Source organism: Chrysochloris asiatica, unplaced genomic scaffold (assembly GCF_000296735.1).
Source record: "Chrysochloris asiatica unplaced genomic scaffold, ChrAsi1.0 scaffold00142, whole genome shotgun sequence".
Classification (NCBI taxonomy): domain Eukaryota; kingdom Metazoa; phylum Chordata; class Mammalia; order Afrosoricida; family Chrysochloridae; genus Chrysochloris; species Chrysochloris asiatica.
The window spans coordinates 2,915,865-2,937,281 of NW_006408660.1; the positions used below are offsets into that span (position 1 = coordinate 2,915,865).

The 21,417-nt window shown below is 40.2% G+C and overlaps 1 protein-coding gene across 2 annotated transcripts in view; it reads left to right on the forward strand.

Moving 5' to 3' along the window:
* Positions 1–20,439, forward strand: part of MAPKAPK5 (mitogen-activated protein kinase-activated protein kinase 5) — a 38,764-nt gene extending 18,325 nt beyond the window's left edge. The window contains exons 9-15 of one of the 2 annotated variants that reach the window (XM_006870456.1): positions 10,316–10,396; positions 12,902–13,089; positions 13,871–13,991; positions 15,514–15,644; positions 15,894–16,009; positions 16,953–17,057; positions 19,990–20,439. In XM_006870456.1, the coding sequence (XP_006870518.1) occupies positions 10,316–10,396; positions 12,902–13,089; positions 13,871–13,991; positions 15,514–15,644; positions 15,894–16,009; positions 16,953–17,057; positions 19,990–20,084 (837 nt within the window). In that variant the 3' untranslated portion in view covers positions 20,085–20,439. Of the gene's footprint in view, positions 1–10,315; positions 10,397–12,901; positions 13,090–13,870; positions 13,992–15,513; positions 15,645–15,893; positions 16,016–16,952; positions 17,058–19,989 lie in introns of both variants that reach the window. The other variant, XM_006870455.1, reaches the window with a different exon arrangement.
* The last annotated feature ends 978 nt before the right edge of the window (positions 20,440–21,417 follow it).

Genomic DNA, 21,417 nt, shown 5'->3' on the forward strand with positions numbered 1-21,417 from the left:
ACACTTTTTTTGTTTCACTTCTTTTGCTCAGCAGGTTTTTGATAATCCATCTATTTGCTGCATATGTCAGTAGCCTGCTGCTTCTTGTTTATTACTATGAAGTGTTCCATCAAGGAGCCTGGTGGCACAGTGGCTAATGTGCTTGACTCTTAAATCAAAAGGTTTAAACCCACCATCCGTCCCATATTAGAAAGATGTGGCCGTTTGCCCCTTTAAAGATTTACAGCCTTCGAAACCATATGGAACAGTTCTACTCTGTTTTATGGGGTTGCTGTGAGTCAGAATCCAGTTAGCTGCAGTGGGTTTTGTGAATAGTAGAGGAGCCCTGGTGGCACAGTGGCTGAGCACTTTTACAGGAGAAGGATAAGGCTTCCTGCTTCTATAGAGACTTTCCACCTCTCAGTCACTTTGAGTTGGAATGGACTTGACAGCAGTGGGTTTGGTTTTATTTTTTTGGTTTATTCCATAATATGGCTATTCTGTGTTTATTTATCTGTTCACTGCTTTTTGGCTATTTGTGAGTAAGGCTGATCTGAACATTATTTTCAACTTTTTAGGCACCTATTTTCCCCCCTTAGAAGTTGTAAATAATGTTCATAGCAGTTTTACTCAAAAGTAGCCCAAAACCGGAAACAATCCAGACTGTCCATAAGTCTTTTGTTGTTGTTGTTGTTGTTGTTGTTAGGTGCCATCGAGTCGGTACCAACTCATAGCGACCCTATGCACAGCAGAATGAAACACTGCCTGAGCCTGGGCCAACCTTACTATCATTGCCACGCTTAAGCCCATTGATGCTGCCACTTTGCCAATCCATCTCGCTGGGGTCTTCCTCTTTTTCTCTGACCCTCCACCTTACCAAACATGGTATCCTTCTCCAGCGACTGGTCCCTCCTGACAATATGTCTGAAGGATGAGAGACGAAGTTTGGCTATCTTGACCTCCAAGGAAGGAGCACTCTGGCTGCATTTCTTCCAACACATCTGTTGGTTCTTTTGGCAGCCCATTCAATATTCTCCTCCAACACCATAACGCAAAAGCATCAATTCTTCTATGGTCTTCCTTATTCATTGTCCAACTTTTGCATGCATATCAGGTTACTGAAAATAACATGGCTTGGGTCAGGTGCACCTTAGTCTTCAAGCTGACAGACAATTTTGCTCTTCAACACTTTAAAAAGGTCTTGTGCAGATTTGCCTAATGCAATATGTCATTTGATTTCTTGATTGCTGCTTCTGGGAGTGTTGATAGTTGATCCAAGCAGAATAAAGTCCTTGACAACTTCAATCTTTTCTCTGTTGAGAAGAATGTTGTTTATTGGTCCAGTGGTGAGGATTTTTGTTTTCTTTACACTGAGATGGAATCCATACCGAAGGCTGTGCTCTTTGATCTTCATCAGTAAATATTTTAAGTCTTCTTCACTCTCAGCAAGCAAGGTTGTATCATCTGCATATCACAGGTTGTTAATGAGTCTTCCTCCAATCTTGATGCCACAGTTTTCTTCATATAACCCAGCCTCTTGGATTATTTGCCCAGCATAGAGGTTGAATAAGTATGGTGAAAGAATACAACATTGTCTAACACCTTTTTAAATTTTAAACCATTCAGGGTTCGCATGTTCTCTGTTCAAACAACTGCCTCTTGGTCTATGTACAGAATCCTTATAATTAAGTGTTCCAGAATACTCATACTTCACAATGTTGTCCATAGCTTGTCATAATCCACACAATCAAAAGCCATTGCATAGTCAGTAAAGCACAGGTAAACATCTTTCTGATAATTCTCTGCTTTTGGCCAAGATCCATCGGACATCAGCAATGATAATCCCTCATTCCACAGCCTCTTCTGAATCCAGCTTGAACCTCTGGAAGTTCTCTGTCAATGTATGGTTGTAGCTGTTTCTGTGTTACTTTTAGTATAACTTTACTCGCATGGGATATCAAAGATATTGTTCAATGATTTCCGCATTCCATTGGGTCACTTCTCTTTGGAATGGGCACAAATATGGATCTCTTCCAATCACTCGGCCAGATAGTTGCCTTCCAAATTTTTTGGCAGAGATGAGTGAGTTCCTCCTGTGCCGCTTTACTTTCTTGAAAGATTTCAACTTTTATTCCATCAGTTCCTGGTGCCTTGTTCTTTACCAATTCCTTCAATGCACCTTGGACTTCTTCCTTCAGTATCATTGGCTTTTGATTATATGCTACCTCTTGAAATGGTTGAACATCAACCATTTCCTTTGGTACAGTGACTCTGTGCATTCCTTCCATCTTTTGATGCTTTCTGCATCATTTAATAATTTGCTCAGAGGATCCTTCAATAACGAAAGTCGATGTTTAAATTTTTTCTTCAGTTCTCCCAGCTTGAGAAATGCTGAGCATGTTCTTCCTTTTGGTTCTGACTCAGATCTTTGCACATTTTGTTGTAATATTTGGCTTTATCTTCTCAAGCTGATCTTTGAGATTTTCTGTTCGGTTCTTGTACCTCCTCATTTCTTCCATTTGCTTTAGCATCTCTACGCTGGAGAACAAGTGTCAATGTCTCTTCTGACATCCATTTTGACCTTTTCCTTCTTTCTTGTCTTCTTAATGACTTTGCTTTCTACCTGTATGATGTTCTTGATGTCATCCCACAACTCTTCTGGTCTTCGGTCTTTAGTGTTTAATGTATCAAATCTGTTCTTCAGCTGATCTCTAAATTTAGGTGGGATATAGTCACGGTCATATTTTGGCTCTCATAGACTTGTTTTCATTGTCTTCAGCTTCACTTTGAATTTGCATATGAACAATTGATGATTTGTTCCACAATTTGCCCCTGGCCTTGTTTTGACTGATGATATGGGGCTTCTCCATCGCCTCTTTGTGTAAATGTAGTCTGTTTGATTTCTATGTAGTCCATCTCGCGAGGTCATGTATATAGTCGTGTCTTAACCTGTCTAAAGAAGGTATTTGAAATGAATAAATCATTGATTTTGCAGAATTCTATTATGTGATTTCCAGCATCATTTCTATCACCAAGGCCATATTTTCCAATTACTGATCCTTCCACTTTGCTCACAACCTTTGCGTTCCAATCACTGGCAATGATCAATGCATCTTGATTGCATGTTTGATCAATTTCAGATTGAAGACATTGATAGAATTCTTCTATTTCATCCTCACTGGCTTTAGTGGTTGGTGCCTAAATTTAAATAATATTGGTATTAACCAGTAGGCACATGGATATTATCCTGTAGGCACATGGATATTATTGTGTCACAGACAGCGTTGTACTTCATGACTGATCTGGATATGTTCTTTTTGACAATGAATGCAAAACCATTCTTCAATTTATCATTCCTGGCATAGTAAACCATGTGGTCGTCAGATTCAAAATGGCCAATACCAGTCCATTATAGAGCACTAATGCCTGAGATATTGATGTTTATGTGTTCCATTTCATTTTTGACAATTAACAATTTTCTTATATTCATACTTCTTACATTCCATGTTCCGATTATTAATGGATGTTTACAGCTGTTTCTTTTCATTTTGATTTGTGCCCCATCAGCAAATGAAGGTCCCGAGGGCTTTACTCCCACAGGCTTTACTCCATTCACATCATCACGGTCAACTCTACTTTGAGGAGGCAGCTCTTCCCAAGTTGCATTTTGAGTGCCTTCCAACCTGAGGGGCTCATTTTCCGGCACTATATCTGACAGTGTTTCTCTGCTGTTCATAAGGTTTTCAGTGAATAAATATTTGAAAGTAGTTTCACTCCTTCTTCCTAGTCTGTCTTTGTCTGGAAGCTTATCTGAAATCTGTCCACCATCGGTGACCTTGCTGATATTTAAAATACTAGTGGCATAGCTTCCAGAATGACAGCAACTCATAAGCCACCACAGTGTGACAAACTGACAGATGTGTGGTAGCCACAATTTTTTAGGCACCTGTTTTTCCCCCTTGGAGTCCTGGTGTGGCACTGTAGGATATGTACTGGACCATAAGATCAGTTTGAGCAGCACGGTCAGCAGTTCAAACTCACCAGCTGCTCCTTGGGTCAGTATGAGTCAGAATTGACTCAGTGGCAGTAAACAACACATTTTTTCCTCTTAGGTAAGTTGTTTACGCAAAATAATTGTTACCTTTTACTTTTCTACCAGGAATATATGAGTTCCTCAGGTTTAACAGTATAAATTTAGTCACTCTAATAGCTGGGTAGTGTTATCTCATTATGCATTTAATTAGCATTTTCATGATGACTACTGTTAGTAAACATTGTTTCATGCGCTTATTGGCTCAGTGTAAGACCTCTATGGTGAGGCATCTGCACACGCTTTGCCCTTTGTTGTTGTCATTGGCTTGTGTTATAACTAATATGTAGTAAGAGTTATTTATATGTTCTTTGTCATATACTGATATATCGTATATACTGTACTAATTTTGTATACTGCTGTAATAAATTACCACAAATTTAGTGGGTTATTTTGTTTTAAACTTTCTATTGTAAATTGGGTGAAGGTTTACAGAGCAGATCACATCAGTACCATAGTCAGCAAATCATACTGTAGTGTATTAAGACCACATGAATTTATTTCAGAGTGCTGGAGGTAACTAATAGGAAACAGTGCTCTCTGAGGGAAGAGAAAGGTGGAGGCACTGGGGAATCTGTTCCCTTGCCTTTTCCAGCTTCTAGAGGCTGCCCCCAGCTTTTGGTGTGTGGCACCTTTCTCCCCATCTTCAAGGCCAACAGCACAGATCTTTCTGTCATTCTCTCTGATTCTGACCCTCCTGCCTCTTTTCTTATAAGGGCCCTTGTGATTACATTGTGCCTACCTATATAATCCAGATACTCTCCCTGTCAAGATCCTTAATTTAATCCTATCTGCAAATCCCTTTTGACAACTAAAGTAATATATTAACAGGTTTTAAGGATTAGGTTCTGGTGTGGTGCTGTCGGATAAGCACCTGACTGCTAACTATAAGGTCAGAAGTTCAAACCCATCAACAGCTCCTCAGAAACTCTATACAGGATTGCTATGAGTCAGAACTGACTCCATGGCACTTCCCGACCACAATAAGGATTAGGCTATTCTGCCTACCACATACGGATTATAACATTTCTCCTTGTCTATCGCTTACCTTTTTAATTTCTTAAGGTCATTTGAGTAACAACTTTTTAGTTTTAAATAGGTCCAGTTCCCCAATGTCGTTGTTTTTAATGACTATGGTTTTTGTTCCCAAGAAATCTTTGACTACCCACAGACATGAAATTTAGGGTTTCTTATGAAAGGTCTATAGTTTTAGCTTTTCAGTCTGTGATCCACTATGAGTTTTGTGTCTATATAAGAAGTAAAGATCAAGTATCTTTGTTTTCCTATTTGGGATATCAAATTATTTCAGCATCATTTGTTGAAAAGGTTAGGCTATGTTTCCATCATTGAATTCCCTTGCACTTTTCTTGAAAATTAATCAGTCATATATGTATGGGTCTGTTCTGAACTCTCTATTCTATTGATATATGTATGTCTATTATAGTGTAGTGTTTATGAATCGGGGTGCTAATCTCATGGTTAGCAGTTCGCAACTACCAGCTGTTCTGTGGGAGAAAGATGAGACTTTCTGCTCCTGTAAAGATTTACAGCCTCGGAAACCCTGTACAGGGTTGCTGTGAGTTGGAACTGACTCCACGGTACATAACAACAACAACAATCCTTATAGCAGGAAGCCTGGTGTGGCACTGTTGGTTAATGCACTGCACTGCAAAGTCTGTTTTAATTACAAGGTCGGCAGTTCAGACTCACCAGCTGTGCTTCAGAAACACTATACCGGGTTGCTATGGGTTGGAACAGACTCAATAGCACTTAACAACCACAACAATCCTATTGTAACACCCCTTATTATTACATCCACTCTTAACTTTTTGACATGGGTAGGTTCCAAAGACCAGATCATCATGTGAGCTAGATGTTATAAGAAAATGGAAGATGGTCACTTCAGATCACAAGATTGAGGACGACTACAACAATATATTAGCTGCCAAATTGTGTATTAAAGAACTGTCAAAACACCAAAAATCATGGCCCCACCATGCTTTTATGTAATCTTAGCCATCACGATCAGCAGTACACTAGGCCTTGCAATTCAGTGTTCACTACTGCCTGATATATGTCATTAACTGTGCATAATAAATAGTAGGATAGTAGCATTTCTCTGTCACACATTGGAAGTATTGAATGACAAGACTGTAGACAGTAAGAAGTAGGTGTAAAGCTTTATACTGTTGTCTCAGCCTCAGGTAATGTCTTTCAGATTTGCTGTTTTTCAAAATTGTTTTGACTTTTCTAGACTTTTTGCATTTCTTTATAAAAGTTTCAGAATTCACTTCTCTATTATAGTAGAAAAACATCCTGGAACTTTGACTAGGATTGTGTTTAATTTGCAGATGGATCTTTACAAAATTAACATCTTAACAATATAGTCTTCCAATTGGTGAACATGGGAGTCCTGTAAGATAAGCACTGTACAGCTAACCAAAAAGTCAGTGGTTCAAATCCACAAGTTGTTGTTAAATGCAGTTGAGTCGATTTTGTTTCCTAGTGACTCTGTGTATGGTTTCTGAGGAGCAGCTGGTGGGTTTGAACTGCAGACCTTTTGATTCCCAGTCCAGTGCTGATCCTACAGCACCACACCTTCAGCCCTTAGAAACCCTACACAGGGTTGCTGTAAGTCAGAATTGACTTAACAACACTTAATAACAGTGACCATGGTATAGCTATTTAGAGGTTTGTCTCAGCAATGTTTATAACCCTCTGTTCTAAAATTTGCTTTCTTGTTGATAACATATACAGCTCAGCAGCTTCTACGTGTACAGTGTAGCGATGTTGATTACGTTCTTTCAATTTTACGACCATCTTTCCCTCCATGTATGAGTTGTTCTCTCATTAACATAAACTCACTGCCTCCTAAAGTTCCTATTTAACCTTTTGAGTTGCTGTTGTCAGTTTGATCCCATAAAGATAGTTTATAAAAGAGCATCATTTTCAAGGCAGACCTTTTTATTAGTTTAGCTAAACTGTTCAATTTTTAAGATGACTTTAGTGGATTATTTTTTATTTAAGGATGAAAGATTGTCTACTGTTCATTTCTAATTTTATAGCATTATTATCTGAGAAAATGCTTTGTGGTATGTAACTCTTTTTACGTTTATTGAAGCATGCTTTGTGGTCTAACGTGGTCTATTCTGGAGAACGTTATATGTACACTGGGAAAGAACGTATATTGTGCTATTGGGTGAAGTGTTCTGTATATGTCTATGAGCTCAAGTTGACTGGTTGGGGTGTTTAGCTTTTTCCTGAGTCTTTTTAGTTCTACCCTTCATAAAAGGTGGTTTATTAAAGTTTCTCCATACTATAAGCTCTGGACTGCAAACCAAAATGTCTTCCAGCCACTGTGAAGGAGAAAGATGAGATTTTTCTGCTCCCTCAGAGATTTAAAGCCTTGGAAATCCTATACAGAGTTGCTGTGAGTCAAAATCTACTCAACAGCACTTAGCAACAATAACTATTATTGTCGAGTCTTGAATTCTGTTAGAATTTCATTTATTTTGAGGCTCTGGCATATAGATACATTCATTATGGTTTTGTCTTCTTGTTTAATTGACCCTTTTTTGCTGGGTTTTGCCTTAAAGCTTATCAGAAATTAAAATTGTCCTGCTCTTTTTTGGATTGCCATTAGCTTGATATATTTGTTTCAGTCCTTTGATTTTTTTTTGTTTTTGTGTCTAAGTTATGTCTCTTGGAGAGAATGTATTGCTGGGTTCTGTTTTCCTATTTATTCTGTTAATACCTATCTCTTGATTGGTGGGTGCATTTATTCCATTTACATTTAGTGTAATAGTTGGTAGATATGAATTTATTGCTGTTAGTTATGTATTTTTGTGGTGCTGCTAGTTTCTTTGTTACACATTAGTTTCTGTTCTGAATTCATTTTGTTTGTGAAGTTTTTATTGGTTTTTAATTATTTTTTTGTTGCTATTGTTTCAGTGGTTACTAAATCTTTATGATTTTCTTTTTTATTTTGATGAGAAGGTATTTGAGGTTAACTATAATTTATTAATTTCATTCCAAGTTTAAAACAATCTGTTGTATCTTGAAATCAACTTGTATTACATTCTATTTAGAAGTTCTGTAACTACATTATTTATCCCTATTTTTACTTTGTAATTGTTTTTATTTACAAATATCTCTGATTTCCTGTTTTCAATCTTTATATATTTGTTTAACTTTGGATACTTCTATATTGGAGTCCTGGTGTGGCGCTGTGGGTTAATGCTCTGGACTGCAAAGCCATTTAAACCACAAGGTTGATAGTTCAAGCTCACCAGCTGCTCCTCGGAAACCCTATACAGGGTTGCTATGGGTTGGAACCCACTAAACAGCATTTGACAACAACAATATTTGAGGAGTCCTGATGGTACTGTAGGACCATAAGGTTGACAGTTCAAACCCACCAGCTGCTTTGTGGGAGAACGATGAGGCTTTCTGCTCCTAGGAAAGATTTACAGCCTGGGAAACCCTATACAGGATTACTGTGAGTTGGAACCAATTCGAAGCCCCCTAACAACATACTCCAATTTACTTCAGCGTGGTGTCATGTATATTAATACTAGGTGGTTAACTGCTGTTGGTGGTTCTCTGTCCAGAGAACTTCCTTTAGTATTTTTTGTGAGGTTGGCCAAGGTTTTACAAATTCCTTTAACTTCTTTTTATCGGAAATATATTAATTTCACCATATTTGTTGGACAATTTTGTTAGGTGGTATTTTTTTTGGGGGGGGGGGTTTGGCTTTTTTTTTTCCTCAGAGTTTTACATATGCCATTTCATTGCTATCTTACCTGCCTAGTTTCTGCTGAGAAGTTACAGCTTATTGGTTCTCCTTTGTAGTTAATTACATTTTTCTTGATTTGCTTTCAGGTTTATATCCTGTTGTTGTTGTTGTTGTTAAGTGCCTTCGAGTCGGTTCTGACTCATAGCGACCCTGAACAGGGTTTCCGAGGCTGTAAATCTTTACAGGAGCAGAAAGCCTCATCTTTATCCCGCGGAGCAGCCAATAGTTTCGAACTGCTGACTTTGTAGTCGCAGCCCGATTCATAACCACTATACTACCAGAGCTCCTGGGTCTTTAGAATAGTTTGCTTCCAACAAGTCTTAAACAGTTTTTTTTTCTGTGTGTATGTGTTTTGTTTTGTCTCTTTCTGTTCTGGGATTCTTATCACAAATAAGTTATGGTGTCCCACCTAATTTTTAGGCTTTGTTTTTGTTTATTTGTTTTTATTCTTTTTCTGATTGTTCCTCTAGAAGATTAGTTGAGAGATTTGTCTTCAGTCTCCCTAATTATTTCTTCTTCATTTCTACACCTTTGCCCTTTCAATGTATTAGCTATTTCTAAAATCTTACTATTAATCTGGATTTCTACTTGCTCTTTTTGTATGGTTTGTATTTATTTCTTAATTGTAGCAATATATATGTGTATATATATACATGGGTCCTGATGTGGTGCTGTAGGATAAACACTTGACTGCTTACCACAAGCTTGGCAGTTCAAAATCACTGCTCCTCCTCGGAAATTGTATACAGAGTTACTGTGAGTCAGAACCGATTTGACAGCATTTAACAACAACAATATACATACAAGAAAACAGTTACCATTTGAACCATTTTTACACCGACAGCACCAACTACATTCCCCAAGTTGCACAAGCATCAGCACTATCCATTTCCAAACCTTTTTATACCTTTCTCTCCTCTTTCTTTTTCTTTCACACACACCCCCTTCTTTTCTGTACTTTTTTCCAATTGTGGGAAAGTTCCCAATGATTTGTCCTACTTAGAAAATAAATATACATTGTTTTCCTTCAAATACATGGGAAAAATAAAAAGAAAGCAATTTCCCTTTTTTCCCTCCTCCCTTTTCCTTTTCATTATAGCTACCTTCCCCATCACCCAAGTTAGTACATGTCTACACTCTCACCAGTGAATAATTTTCCCTTTAATTTTTCATTTGTTTTGCCCATTTGTTCTTACTCAGTTCCCTGGTGGCTGGTGATGAACTTCCTTTCATTGGTTAATGTGTTTGTAAGAAGCATTACACTTTTACAAATTCATCTTGTCCTGGGCAGACACTGATAAAGTCCTTTGTAATAAGGAATGCAGGTTTTGAAATGCCATTTTAGGTGGAGCTTTCTTTCTCTTGTTAACGGCATGCCCAGAAGCCTGTCTCATGTTGCAGATTGGTGGTGTGTTTTCTCAGTAAATTCTCCCCTCTGGCCACTCTCACAGGTACTGGAGGCACAGAGAAGGCATCAGAAGGAGAAGTCTGGCATCATACCTACCTCGCCAACACCCTACACTTACAACAAGGTAGGGGATGAGAGGATTGCCTGCACCCCTTGGGCTTACCCCTTTCTTCCTGTTTGATGTGTGTTGCTTTTGAGAATGTGGTCATTTCCATTTCTAAGCCTTTACAGTCTTGTCTATAAGGCTGGAAGCAGCCTACTCACTCCTCCCTGTAATACACACACATACACAGAGAAAAGTTTGGAAGCTCGGTTTTTGTCTGATGAAAGGTAAGATGCTTACCAATTTGGTTTTTGCAGCAAGAATGGGCTTTCGTACTTTTTTATTTGGAGTTTTGGTGTGGCGCTGTGGGTTAATGCGCCAAAGTGCAAATCTGTTTGAACTGCAAGGTCGGTGGTTCAAGCTCGCCAGCTGCTGCTTAGAAACCCTACACAGGATTGCCATGGGTCGGAATCGACTTGACAGCACTTAACAACAACAGCCTGTACAGTTTAGGGACTACATTTAAACAACATGGTTGTCTTGCTTTTTTTGAGGTAGAGACCATTTCTGGGATACAAAGGCTAGATACAAATACATCCCATTACAATTTATGGTAGCTTTCTCTCCTATCCCACAAACTCATCTACAGTGTCCAGTACAGATAGTAAGAGCTCAGGAGTGTTACCTGGAGCTATGTTCTTAAGCTGTAGCTTATACACCGAGCATCACCATCCTAAAGCATAAGAGGTTTAGGCTATTGAAACAAATCCTCTAGTTGCCAAGTAAATCCAAAGGATGATGATGCTTGGGGACTTTGAGCCTAGATATAACAGACAGAGAAGGGACTTTGGGTGGTCAGAAGACAGTAGACTAAGCGAGCCATCTGGCTAAGTTGTTTAGTTTCATTCTTAATAGACAACCTTGAAGATATAATGACCTCTGTAGTTATCAGTTGCCCTAAATGCTGAAGGATTTGAACTACGTAATTTTAATATCCCCTTTTACCTCTATAACTTCATAGTTATATTCTGTAGCATGGGTCTCATGATCCTTAAATGTCCACTTTCTGATTCCCAAACATCAAAGAGAGTTCTGGAAGCCCCCATTTGCAGACTTCTCCCAAGCAGTGCTCTAGTGCTGGCATGATGGGAAGTGTGGCCACAGAGCAGGTTCACTGGCCTGCCCTTCTGAGGCACGTGTTACTTGGATCCTGCGTATCAAGAGAAACTTGAATTGATTCTTATGAGAACCCAGTGTCCGAGGCACATGGAGCTGAAACTATTGGAGTCTGTTCTTGACTGTTAACCAAGCAGTCACTTAGTCCTGCAGACATGGTTGTGGGTGTCAGTCTTCTTTTTACAGAATATCTTCCCCAAGAATGTTGTAAAGCGTTTGGACACAGTGACTTTGTGGCTAAAGGAACGTTTTTACATTTTCCTGGCCCTCCCTTCAGTGACTCTCTCTAATGTGTCAAATTTCTTTGGGTTTTCTGCAGAAGTAGCCTTTAAGAAATGGCTTGTGCTATATTATGGAGTTACCTTACCTGTGTCATGGCTGTTTTGTTCCTGCATTGTCAGTGCTGTTCCAGCTGACTTCTATCTGCACATCTCTGGTGGGGGCAAAGGATCTCACAGCTATATTCAGGGCCTGAGCGGGAGAAGAAGAGTGACTGTTTATTTTATCCATGACCACCTTTGTATTGTTGTTGTTAAGTGCTATCGAGTTGGATCTGACCCATAGCGACCCTGTACAGGGTTTCCGAGGCTGTAAATCTTTATGGGAGCAGAAAGCCTCATCTTTCTCCCGCAGAACTGCTGGTAGTTTCGAACTGCTGACATTAAGGTTTACAGCCCGATTCGTAACCACTATGCTACCAGAGCTCCTTTTTGTTTGTATACTGGTGTGTATACAAGGAACCTGTGGGAAGTTTATGGAAAAATGGAATAAAAAGGTAATGGAATTTTTCCACGAACTTTTTGAAGCCCCCATGTATATTTAGTGTAGTGTTGGTAGTTGTCTTGGAGTTCTCTAGAGAAACAGAACCAGTAAGAGAATTGTATATGTGTGTGTCTGTTAAGTGTGTGTGTGGAGAGGGAAAGGAGGGAGAATTTATTTTTCAGGAACTGACTGATTGTGAGAGGCTGACAAGTCTGAAATCTGTAAATCCAGTGAAAGGCTAGAAATTCCATCAGTCTTAGAAGGAGAGTAAAAGGAATTCTGGTAGAATACTCCTCCCTTTTTGTTTTAACTGATTGAGGCCCACCCACATGGACGGTGGTGTGCATAAAGCCAGCTGATTTATTCACATGTAGATACTTCATAACTACATCTAGACTAGTGTTGGACCAAACAGTTAGGTACCCTAGGCTAGCCAAGTTAGCAGGTAAAATCCGCTACCAGTGGCATCCAGAAAACCTGGAGAGAAAAGTTAGCTCTCTTAAGACTTCCTGCAACTTTTCTAGTCTCTGAAGTGATTCTTAGAAATAGCCCCTCTTGTATCACAGGTTAAGATTTTTGGGCCTGTCATGGGGACTTATTTTGTGGCTCTCCTTCTGTTTTTCGTGACCGTTTCCTTTTTGCTTTCAGAGTTGTGACTTGTGGTCCCTAGGGGTGATAATCTATGTGATGCTGTGTGGATACCCTCCTTTTTACTCCAAACACCACAGCCGAACGATTCCAAAGGATATGCGAAGAAAGATCATGACTGGCAGTTTCGAGTTTCCAGAGGAAGAGTGGAGCCAGATCTCAGAGATGGCCAAAGATGTTGTAAGAAAGTGAGTCTTCAGGCTTCTGGGTGGGAAGGGTGAAGAGGTCTCCGTGTGGTGTGAAGAACATTCTGAGGACAAGCCATGTTTCCCAGCTAGGCATCTTCCTGTGAGAGCATCACAAAATCTAATCAGTAGAACCTGAGGTGAGAGTTTTTGATGGTGGGCCTTAGTGAAAATGGAGCTCTGCTGCCACCTGTTGCATCTCTGGAGTCCTCCTGTGGCACTGTAAGATAAACACTGGACCGTAAGATTCATTTGAACTGTAAGGTTGGCGCTTTAAACTCAACCAGCTGCTCCTGGGAAACCCTATATAGGGTTGCTATGAGTCATAACTAGTTTGACAGCACGTAACATCAACAGTGCATCTCTGGAATATGGGCCCAGGGTTGTGAGCCCAGCTCCCTCCCTAGTGCATGTCTCCAGTTCATGGTCATCCGGGTCCCTAAATGGTAAATCTCCTGGTGTGTGCTCCTGTTTCTTCCATGTAAGCCAGTCATTTGGAACTGATATCACACCTGGAACTGAACTAGTGTTGAGATGACAATGACTTTTCATTTATTGGCTGCTGTGAATGGGTCATTGTGTGAGGCCTAGGACCCACTCTCCAGCTTTCTCAGGGTCCACTGGCTATGTTGACATACAGGAATATGGGAGGGGTTAGGCAGTATTAGGGCTAGTGAGTGGATGAGGGTAGAGTTGACGTGCAGAGTCCTTTGGGACTTGGAAGACTAGGTCAAAAGCCAGAGCTGGTGAGAACCAGACCCAGTAGAGCGGCCTTTCTCCACAGGCTCCTGAAGGTCAAACCAGAAGAGAGACTCACCATCGAGGGGGTGTTGGACCACCCATGGCTCAACTCAACAGAGGCCTTGGATAATGTGCTGCCTTCTGCTCAGCTGATGATGGATAAGGTGTTTTTTTTTTGGTTTTTTGATGGATAAGGTTTGGAGTGATACTTATTCTGTTGGCTGGAAAGACTGTGCTGAGAAGGGATGTTGAGGTTTAACTTGGTGAGGGAGGGGTTAAAGGCAAACCCATACAGAATACCCACCCTTTCCCATAGAAACGTCAAGTTTTCTGAAAATCAGGGTTAGAAATAGAAAGCTGCTTTTTATAAAAGACCAAATCAAGCCCCAGTAAATGCATACAATGGGATCATTCAAAGGAATCCCCTTCATGTTTGTACTATGGGGTTGTTGTTGTTGTTGTTAAGTGCCGTCGAGTCGGTTCCGACCCATAGCGACCCTGTACAGGGTTTCCGAGGGTGTAAATCCTTACGGGAGTAGAAAGCCTCATCTTTCTCCCGCGGAGCGGCTGGTAGTTTCGAACTGCTGACCTTAAGGTTCGCAGCCCGATTCGTAACCACTACGCTAGGAGTAGAAAAAGAAACCATCCCTTCCTTCAAAGGGTTTAAACAAGATTTGTTGGGAAGGCAAGACCAGTAAATGCAAATCAAAGGGGCAACAATTCAGGGATACTAAATTGCTTATGAGTAGTACAGGAATTCAGAAGAAGAAAACATTAAGGAGGTATAATCAAGGAAGGTTTTCTGAAGAAAAGGAAACAAAACCTCACAGTTCTTTACTATAGCAATTTCTAAGCTTTTCATTATCTTTGGTCACAAGCTGACCTTGAAGAATTTGAGTAGACAGCCCTAGTGGATTTGGATTTGAGTAAGTGCCCAGTGTGGCAAATAATTTGAGTAAAAAGTTACAGACCCAACCAGAAAAGTGGAAAGGACAGTCTAGCTTCACCAATGGAAGACTGCATCAGTCCTCCCATGAGGTGTGGCCATGGTCACCCTGTGCAGTGGTCAGGACTGAGGTGATTGATTCCACTGTGGTGAGAACCCTCGGGGCAGTGAGTCGGTGTTAGTCTCTGAGGGTCCTCAGCAGCAGCCTGCCAACCTTTCCCTTGAGGTACATGTAAGAATCTTTTTACACATGTCCTTGCCAAGTGATTGTGAGTATGTATGAGCCTTGTTAGTGTTACTGACTTGAATTTCTATCCCCCAACCAGGGAAGGAAAAGGAGCTCTGGTAACGTGGTTACGAATCGAGCTGCTAACCTCACGGTCAGCAGTTTGAAGTTACCAGCCGTTCCGCGGGAGAAAGACGAGGCTTTCTGCTCCCGTAAAGATTTACAGGATTAGAAACCCTGTACAGGGTCGCTATGGGTCAGAACCGACTCCATGGCACATCACACCAGGGAAGGAAAGCTAATGACTGTATGATGCTTACTTGGCCTGGTGTTCCCTGGGCCCTGCTTATCCATGGGGAAGAACACTCTACCTTATTTAAACTTGTATACTATCAGTATAAGAGTGAAATTGCTTTCTTAGTTCTTTGAACTTCTCCTTCCCACTTTCTTAAGATTGGCTTTTTTAGATGCCTCAAAATGAATGTGAAAACCTGATGATAGTGTTTGCATTTAGGCGGTGGTTGCCGGAATCCAGCAGGCTCATGCAGAGCAGTTGGCCAACATGAGAATCCAGGATCTGAAAGTCAGCCTAAAACCTTTACACTCTGTGAACAACCCCATTCTGAGGAAGAGGAAGTTACTCGGGTAACTGAGCGCTTATTTCTGATCACTTCTTCTCTGCTGCCATGGCTGAATGGTGGGCTCTGAAAGCCCAGCCAGACTCTGCCCTTTCTGCCACTGAGAGAGTGGAGAGACTAAGCCTCTAAATGACATCAGAAATTGGAGACAGCCTGTAGTTAATTAGTTACCTGATGCCTTACATATAGAGTAAGCATCTGCCCAGGGCTGGGTTTTGGGGTCTCATGTTATTATCTTTTTCCCAAATTTTTGTAGCACCAAGCCAAAAGATAGTGTATATATCCACGACCGTGAGAATGGAGTTGAGGATTCAAATGTTGCCTTGGAAAAGCTCCGGGATGTGATAGCTCAGTGTATTCTACCCCAGGCTGGTAAAGGTCACACCATTTATGAATGTTCTCTTTGTGTGTGTGTGTTTGTGCATGTTTGGACACATCTAAGAAAATGAATGGTTTAATTTACATTTGTCTGTTTCGTCTTTGTGTTCTAAGAAAATAAGTACTTTATGTGAATTAGAATGTACGCACTAAAAGAATAGATAGCAGGAACTCAGATGTGAGAAATTGTGCCTCTTCTTTGGTTTTCTATGAAATTTATGGTTTAGTGTTAATTGCCCATGTGATTCTTAGTTTGGCACAAAGGGCACAAGAGCACAGAATGGAGAATAGAAAAACGGGGATTGGGTCAGAAATAGGTTGCAGCCTGCTGAAACAATGTTTCCAGGTCCTTTAGAGTTCTTGGTTGCCATGAACTTGTGACTATAAGAAGATTGCCTCTCTAGTTCAGGAATGGCCCTGGTTGCTCCTTCTGTCAGAGGGGGAGTGACTTACATGGCTCCTTTTGGGGTGAGAGCTCTCGTTCATTGTATTTTCTCCACTCAACTGGGTGATGCTGGGCTTTGCTCAGCAGATTGATAGAATGAAGGCGATGGGCTCACGTACCAGGCCAGTAAGGTATTGGTTTGGCCTTTCTTCGTAGCCCGTTGGGTTTTAAGAGAATCCACATAATGCGCCTCAAATAGCCTTTTGCACTGTGGGTGTGTGTTTTTGTAAGTAATCTGATTTTAATGTAGGAAATGAGCTTTGGAGAAAGAATGTAACCCATTCATTGTTGTCGTCCTCTTCTTCTTTGCTCTGAGGTTAACTAGGTATGCATAGGGTCTGACGCTGCTCCTACTTCCCACACCCCAATACTAAGACTCTGGAGCCTTCCAAGTAGAATTCTTAACCAGTTGGATACTGTGTTTTCCAATTCTGACACTAAAATCCCATGATTCTGCAGGAAAAATGGAACTTCCTTTTTCCTTATCAATAGGAGAAAATGAAGATGAGAAGCTAAATGAAGTAATGCAAGAGGCTTGGAAATATAACCGAGAATGTAAACTCCTAAGAGATACTCTGCAAAGCTTCAGCTGGAACGGTAGGAACCCTTAGTCACTCCTTTGTCCAGGGATGCAGAGAATTGCTGATTTTTAGAACATATAGGATATGTTGGGGTGGCGAGCTGGGTCTCTTTCCAGATGAAGAGTCAGGTGTTACTTCCAGCGTATGCTAACTGTCCTGGCATATCTGATCCTTTGAGTTGTTTTCCAGAGTTAGGTGAATTGTGTTACACAGATTTCACACTGCAGAGCAGCCCCATGTCACACTCTACTATGGCAATAAACACACAAAACAAACTCCAAATCTCAGAACTTGTCCCAGGTAGAAGGACTGTTCACCAGTATATTCTGAAGGGGAGAAAGAGGACAAAGTACCAGGGACATCTCCCTGCTGATCTGCCTGACTTAGAGAACAGCTGCTTCACTAAGGAGTAGTTATTGTTGTTAAGTGCCATCGAGTTGGTGTAGGGTTTCCAAGAAGTGGCTGGTGAGCTTGAACTGCTGACTTTGAAGTCAAGCGCATTAACCCACATTGCCATTTCAGTACTCCCACTAAGGAGTAATTGTTGTTGTTAAGTGCCGTCGAGTTGGTTCTGACCCATAGCGACCCTGTCTAGGGTTTCCAAGGAGCAGCTGGTGAGCTTGAACCGCAACCTTGCAGTTCAAACAGCTTTGCAGTCTGGCACATTAATCTACAGCGCCACACCAGGATTCCACTAAGGAGTAAGTAGAGGGTTTGCCAAATCTGACACTAGTGAATTTTACCCCCAGGGTCAGAAAAACAAGGCAGAGATGTATTCCTTGCATTGCCTTTTTTTGTTGCATTAGAATGTAATAAATTTATTATGGATAAAATATAATTTGTATTATATATTTACATCTGACTTTAGCCTTTGTTTTTGGTATTAGAATGTAATAAATTTATTATGAATAAAATATAATTTGTACTATATATTTACATCTGACTTTAGCCTTTGTTTTTGGTATTAGAATATAATAAATTTATTATGAATAAAATATAATTGGTATTATATAGTTGCATCTGACTTTACTGAGTCCCATTATATAGCACTGGTGGTAAGAGATAGGATTAATTCACACATTTTTCCTAGTCAGAAGCTACAGAGTCCAAGTCTATACCCCATTTTGTATTGCGTTTTGCATTGCCTTTCTAGTTGAGCAGACTGAAATGGCCTTGAGCTTCAGGATGCTTAGGGAAAGAGCAAACTCTGACTTCACTGGCTGGCTGTGCTCTTAGACAGACCATGGGAAATCCAAAGTGCCAATGTGGTAGCGATTAGTGTTCCTGGCATTTTGGTTTTTGAAATATAACCAGCAATATGTGATGCCATTTAAAATGTCTTGCTGATTTCTCACACATTGAATGTAGTATGTTGTAGAATGTGCTCTCTCCCATTTATTGGCTCCCTTCCCTCAAGGGTAATCACTATACTGATTTCTAGCACTAGATCTGTTTTGCCTGTTTTTGCATTTTATGTAAATGGAATTGGTCATAGTTATTTTGTGTCTGAATTCTTTTAGTCCACATCATGTTTGAGAGATTCATCCATGTTGTTTCATATAGTAGCAGAGCATTCATTCTCTGTCCTGTTCAGTAGCTCATTATGTGATATACTAAAATATTAACTACCCATTCTAAGGTTCAAACCCCCACTGCTCCCTGGAAACCTTATACTGGGTCGCTATGAGTCAGAACTGTCTCGATGGCACTTAACACAAAATGAAAGGCTTGAAGTTTGTGTATGTAGCAAGTGAAGGTGCTTGTGATGAAGATTTTATTGTGAAATAGGGTAGTTCAAGGTGCCCTTGTTGTGCAGGGGTTACAGCACTTGGGTGCTAACCATAAGGTTGGGAGTAAGAGGTGGCACTTGACTCCGTGTAAAGGTTTATAGCCTCAGAAACCTTATGGGGTCGTTCTACTCTGTCCTGTAGGGAGGGGCACTATGGGTCAGAATCAGTTTGGCAGAGGGTTTGGTATTTGATTGGTTCAGTCTTTTCAAAATCAGGGCAAGTTGACATAACTTTCAAGTAGGAGTTGTTTTTAAGTCAGATATTGGTAACCCAGGACTGCTTGTATTTGGAGTATTTCCAAGTTTTTGGAATTAAGAAAAGGGCTGTTATGAACACTTAAGATGAACATAATTTACTCATTTCTTTTAAAGTATCTGGGATTACATTTTCTGGGTCATGGGAGACAAAAATTACATCAGTTTGGCATTAGTAGGTACCTGTTTCCCAGTGTGGTTGAACAAACATAAATTTCACTAACAGTAAGTTCCAGTTCCACATTTATATGGTTGGTATATATAGTGGTCCTGTAATGCCAGTCATTTTAATTTGTGTTTCTCTGATGATTGATAAGATTGAACACTTTTCAGATGTTTATTGACCATTTAGTTCCACTCATTCATAAAATGTGTGTTTGTGCCTTTTGTCCAGTTTTTTAAGGAGTTGTACTTTTTGAAACTAGTAGATTATGGGATTTCTTTATATAATCTAGTTACAAATTCATTATCAGATACACATAGATAGTACAAAGATCTCCCTCCTTAAGGTTTGCTTTTGTGTTGTAATGAATTTTGGATTTTTTACTACTGCATTAATGAAACTGCCCAGTTGCTACTTAAGATATAGGGGAATCTGAATTGAGTGTGTTTGATCAATACTGGGGGTGGTTTCTGCATTAGTATGGGTAATTTGACACTGTTGGAAGATGTACAATGGAGTCCTGGTATGGCACTGTAGGATAAGCACTAGACTGCTAACTACAGGGTTGGTGATTCAAACCTACTAGCTGCTCCTTGGAAACTCTATACAGAGTTGCTATGGTTTGGATCCAACTTGGCAGCACTTCACAACAACCACCAGTGTAACTTCATGGTTCCCTATCAAGAGTCTCTCATCACTATCTAGAGTTTGCGGGCTGACCTCTTCTTTCTTGGGTTTTAGGTCGTGGATTCACAGATAAAGTGGATCGACTAAAACTGGCAGAAATTGTGAAGCAAGTGATTGAAGAGCAAACCATGTCCCATGAATCCCAATAACAACAGCTTCAAAGTTGTGTTTTTTTTACAATTGAAATTGTATTCTTTAATGTATAAAGTAATTTTATGTAAATTAATAAATAATAATTTCATTTCCACACTGTTTAAAGATGCTGTATAGATTTAGATACAGGATTCACTAGTAGTATAGTTTTGTTTTTAGGAAAAGCTCAGACCCTAGAGATACCCTATTACTTTAGGATTATTTAATCTTCTGTTTGTAAGATGACTGATGGTATTGTCAAGCAAGATTGTTTTATTTGTAATAAAGTATATAAAAACCACTTGTCAGAGGTGACAAAGGACCAACTTTCGTGATCTTTCTGCTCAGTAAACTCTTGAATCAAGTACTGTGAAATCTGTTTCAATTGCCCTATTTACTTTCTGCACCTTTGGTAGATTACCTCTGGTACCAAGAAAGTTTTGTGGCTCCTCCATTCTAGACTACCTGCTGGAAGTCACAGGATGCACCTTGAGCCTGGAGAGCCAGCTCCCACAATGGAAGAGGCAGGGAGCTGAGACTTCATTTTGCTTTTCTCTAATTCCTTAAAGTAGTAATGTTTCCGTTTTTTCATATTGGTTAAAGGGGTTTGGGTTTGCTTCTTAAATTTAATAAGATTATCTATTTGCTTTATTCTTTTCATATTTAACCAGCGCTTGTTTCCTTTCCCCTGTGGGAACACTGTGTCCTCTTTCCTCTTCCCCACTGCATCTACCAGCCCCATCACTTATTGCCCTGTTCCTCTGGCCCTCTCTTTCTGAGAAAGTTTCACAGAAACTTTCAAACCGGTTAGTATCTACGATGGATTAGTATCTACGATGATCCCGTTTTTTTCTTCTCCTGAAAGCTGCCCTTTTTCTCTCTTAATGTTTCTGCTAGGTTTCATGTTGTCATCCCCTGGGCTGCCTTTATGTTAGCTACTATTCTTCATCTTCAGGTAGTGTGGTTCTGGCCCAAGGAGCAGTTCTTTGAATAAAAAACAGGGCTGGATGCTTTTCTAGTTCCTGTTATGCATGATAGTGGTTGGTGGTAATGAGCTGCGGAATCAGTTCTGACTCAGAGACCCTGAATAGGGTTCCCCAGGCTGTAAATCTTTACAGCAGCAGAAAGCGTCATTTTTCTCCCGAAGAACCCACTGGTAGTTTCGAACTGCTGACTTTGAGATTAGCAGCCTGACTCATAGCCACTACCCTACTGTTAACGCATGTGGGCTTCCATAACAATTTTAACAGGCAATCCCAGTTTACAGAGGCTGAGGGAGGAGGGTCACAGGTTCAGTTCTTTAATTACATCACGTCAGGATCTTCAATCACGATGAATTCCCCCGGAGCT